Genomic DNA, 4,507 nt, shown 5'->3' on the forward strand with positions numbered 1-4,507 from the left:
GAAAATAAACGAATGAAATAGAAATGGCAGGAGAAGAAGGAAAAAATGAAAGAAAATAGGTTATAGGCAAAAATAAATAGAAAGGAAGGAAGGAAGGAAGGATTTAGGGCTGCACAATCTCCCTGCCATTCAGCCCGCGGGTCTGTGCTCGGGCGTGTGTGCCTGGGACCCTCTTGGTTCCCGTCCTAACCAAAATACGTCTCTGGAGAGTTTGGTGCAGGGCTCAGTCGGCTGGGTGCATTCGGTGATAGGGTCGGTTTCATCCTAGGTCAGTAAGATTGCGATAGCTAACTTTATATACGAGTATATATATATATATACACTGTATATATGCAAGCTGTGTATGTGCGTGTCTGTCAGTGGGTTTGATTGTTTCTTTCACTAGAGCGGCAATAGATATCGACCTAATTTTCTCTCGTTAGGTCGGGGTAAGTCCAGGGAGTGTCAGAAAAATATCAAACAATAAATAATGGCGGTCGTGAGTGACGCGACGGCGAGAAATTATCGGAAATCGCCATACGCTTCAATATGCGAAAATCATTTTTTTTTTTTTTCAACTTCCTGGTCAGAGTTGATCATCGTGGGCTCAGTAACGGTATGGAAGTAAAGATAATAGTGTTTGCAAACATTTTGTGATGGAGAGGCTATTAGTTAGTCCCAGAAATTTTTGCTGAACTAACTAATCATCTGTTTAAGCTGCCTTTTATGCTTTTAAAGGCTTTTGAACCAGGGATATTGCTTGAAAATCCAGAAATCCGTGTGTCACTCAAGCATGAATCATGGCTGTGGAGCTGGTACCCAAAACACCAAACTCATATTCCAAGTCCGACTCCGACTCCTTGATTTCTTGTGTGTTCGACTCCGACTCCGACTCCTTAGACTTTCTCAGTAATAAGTTTGCCACGATGACTTACATAAGATGTCATTCCATCACAACCATATGAAGCGTTTGGCTACTTTCAAATCCCATAAGGGTTTGACTTTAATGGTTGTAGCTACATTATGACAAAATGATAGTTTCTTTAATCTGTTGATCGTGGTCTCTGTTTACATTCTGTTCTTGTTCTGTCGACAGATGGCAGCGCCTGTGTTTATGTTCAGCATAAATGAAGAACAGGAGAACAACAAACAACTCCTAAATGAAATGTGGAAAGTAAGTAAAAAGAAAAAAAGAACTGCCGCAGCAACAAGAAATAAAACCGAAGGAGCTGTCGTTCGAAAGACATTACCTCCACATTACATCTACTGTACATTAAGTTAGATAATTTTTCTACTAGTGGTCGGAGTCGGGACTTTCTTACCGACTCCGACTCCAGCATCACCATAATGGCGTCCGACTCCGACTCCGCAGACCTGGCATGAATTCCATATCTTAATGATTTCGAATTGTCTCAGATTTGTCTCGTCAGCTTCATATGCATGTAGCCCAGAATCCATGGTCAGTGCTTTGCTGGTCTGTTCCGTTCTGCCTGGGTATTTTCACGGTATTGTTAGGTTCCTGTTCTTTTAATATTTTTTTTTTTTTTTAATCTTCACGTACGATAATTTTGGGCTTTTATCATTTCCATTTTCATCTCCGCCAGGGAGGTTATGTTTTACACCTGGTTGGTTGGTTTGTCTGTCTGTCTGCCTGCTTGCCTGCCTACCTGCCTTCCTGTCTGTCTGTCTGTTAGCAGGAGTACTCAAAAGGTTATGAACGGATTTTGATGAAATTTTGTGGAACGGTGAGCCATTGGCCAATAAACAAGTGATTAAATTTTGGGCCGGATCCGGATCCGGAGTATCCTGCACAATATCTTCAAAAGTTCTCACAGATCATGTGATAGGTGATGACAACCGTCATCCACTTACTTGTACTTGATGTGGTGCTGCCTATTTCTCCCTTCACCTTTACCATTCATTTTCTGTCTTACCTCCTCTCATCCTATTTCCCCCATCCTCCCTGTCATTTTCTGTTATTCATTTTTCCACATCAGGCGACTACACCAAGTGACAAGCCGTACGGTTTTTTAGTAACCCACGAAACCATTTACAGTACTGGGTGGTAGCCATATTACCAAATAACGGAGTGATGTGGAACCTCTTATGGTTCCACAGTTAGATGAGTGGAGACACAAATGCGGTGTCCATCCGGAACCAAACCTCCACACTCTTCTCCGTACCTTGCTGTGGCGAGGCGTTGTGCACCACAATGGAATATCGGTGTAATGCACGGGACAGTCCTGCAAGGGCGGTTGCTTGCCTTCAGTTGATGGATCTGCTCGATCAGACTGTCAGGGGTTACACACCAACAACAACAATAGCCCATCATATTGAGGGCTATGCCTCCACCGATTTCCCAGCACCTCATCATGTGGGGGGACCTTGCTCCGACCCTGGCTTGGCGCTCTCTGCCACAGGAAGATGGATATTTACTCGTTGTCGATGGGTCTGCTCGGCCAGGGTAGAACACAGCAAGTGTTAATAATGTATATGCCAAGAATATGTGTATTTTGACAAATATGAGTTCCCAAACAGTCGCATGCCAGGCACGTGTCCTTCGTTCCATGTTTGTAATTCCTCCTCGAACATTTGTGCCCTCCGTTCATAATTCTTTTGCCGAGACATTCTTATTTCTGTCATATAAAATTATTTCGTGTGACACCTTTCACTGCCACAGTCGACAGGAAAATGTCGGCAAACTTTTGGCTGCTAAAATACTCTGAATAACTAATTAACTACATATGAAATTTGTGTGTTTGCCAGTGCGTACACATCGTTTCCGGTTGTATGTCCCGTGAACACATGCTGGTGTGAACAGAGGCTGGAATGGTATGTATTGTGGCTCGGCGTGGAGGACTTTGTTTATAGGGGATTTTTACAGTTCCCGGTGACCGAGTAGACGTTTGGTGCCACTTCCCGCCCCCCCCCCCCACACACACACACACACACACACACACACACACACACAGTTTCTGCCTGTCTGTCTGTCTGTCACTCTCTCTCTCTCTCTCTCTCTCTCTCTCTCTCTCTGTCTCCAAGAGTGCTCGGAAGGTAAATATCCCATTGTAAAATATAAAGAATGCCCTTTTAGTAAGGGAATAAGGGAAATTGTTGGATAAAACAGCACATTGTAAACAAAAAAAGTCTGAAGCATAGTTAAGTTTTTCACAGAAGAGACCGCAGATGAATAACCAGGGTTTCCTAAGCAGCAGCTCAGAGGTGGAGTACGAGGAAGATACGACAAAACGAATTGGAGAGAGAAGACTAGCAGATATGCCGGTTCTTGCACTTAATGGAACGGACAACCTGCCAGTAGGTCAGAATGGAGAAAGATGTCAGAGGCCATCGTCCTGTAGTGGACTATTCAGGCTGACATTGATACTAATAATACGCCGGGAGGTTTAGTACTTGCTCTTGTGTATTTTGGGTGTAGTTAATTGTGCGACAGAATGACCTCTGATTGTGAATATTGTATCGCATGATTTTATGCTTTTCATCTCACTTTGGGCTGATGTGTGGGAGTGCGAGCCCGTGTATCGCTACCCAGTAAAGGTGAACGTGTATGCAGTTGTGGTGGAGGCCCATCCTGACATCAGCCTGACGTGACTGTGCTCATCATCTTTGCCAGTTTACCTGTCTGCCTGTCGTTTTATCATGATTATCATTGTCTGTCTCTCCATTAGTATCCGTCATCCTTGCTCTGTCCATATCTGTGTGTCTGTGTATGTTACGTCTATCTGTTTGTGTTTAATGTTGTATTTGTCCGTGTCTTTAGTGATCTGCGTTTGATGTGTCTGTTTATGTGGCTCCTACTGTCCGTGCGTCTCTGCCTTTGCCTTGTTGTTGCGTCTGTGTATGCCTCTTTCTCTCTCCTTGTATATCTGCCTGTGTCCACATGTCTCTTTCTTTTACCTTATATTCCTCTGCTTGTATGTCCTTATGTTTTTGTCCGTCTGTCTCTGTATTTGTATCTCTCTGCCTATGCGTCGTTATGTCTGACTGTCTGTGTGCCTCTGCCTATCCTCGTCGTTTTATCTCTAAGTCCGGATGTGTGTATCTGTCTGTCTGTCTTTTCTCTCTCATTTTGTGCATGTCTGTCTCTCTCCTCATATCAGTCTGTCTGTCCTTCTGCGTGTGTGTGTGTGTGTGTGTGTGTGTGTGTGTGTGTGTGTGTGTGTGTGTGTGTGTGTGTGTCTTTCACTGGATCATAATTCGAAAACTGTCATAGCGGAATTCTCCATCAAAGGATTCGAGGTCACCGTAAAAACATCCCACTCTACTGTTTTTCTCATCCACTTCCTCCTGTTTTTTCTCTCTCCCTTCCTCCTCCTCTACCGTCCTCGCTCTCTTCATCTATTTGTTCTCTCTCTCTTTCTCATCCCCCGTTCCTCTTGTATCTCCTCTCCCTTTTTACCTTCTGCTTTTCTCTCCTTTCATAATTTCCATGTTCGTATATCGCCTCCCGTCCCTCTCCTCCTCTTGTTTTTCTCTCTTTCCCCTCCGTCTTGTTTTTCTCCCATCCCCA

General features: G+C 44.0%; 1 protein-coding gene across 1 annotated transcript in view; it reads right to left on the reverse strand.

Moving 5' to 3' along the window:
* Positions 1-2,973: 2,973 nt before the first annotated feature.
* LOC145414188 (uncharacterized) overlaps positions 2,974-4,507 on the reverse strand; it is a 177,779-nt gene continuing 176,245 nt past the window's right edge. Inside the window, exons 5-6 of the mRNA XM_080283762.1 lie at positions 4,263-4,335; positions 2,974-3,008 (exon numbers count right to left, since the gene is read on the reverse strand). Of these exons, the coding sequence (XP_080139888.1) occupies positions 2,974-3,008; positions 4,263-4,335 (108 nt within the window). The remainder of the gene's footprint in view (positions 3,009-4,262; positions 4,336-4,507) is intronic.

Source organism: Coenobita brevimanus, chromosome 98, assembly GCF_032717465.1.
Source record: "Coenobita brevimanus isolate Jiangsu-jjx chromosome 98, ASM3271746v2, whole genome shotgun sequence".
In the NCBI taxonomy this organism is placed as follows: Eukaryota; Metazoa; Arthropoda; class Malacostraca; order Decapoda; family Coenobitidae; genus Coenobita; species Coenobita brevimanus.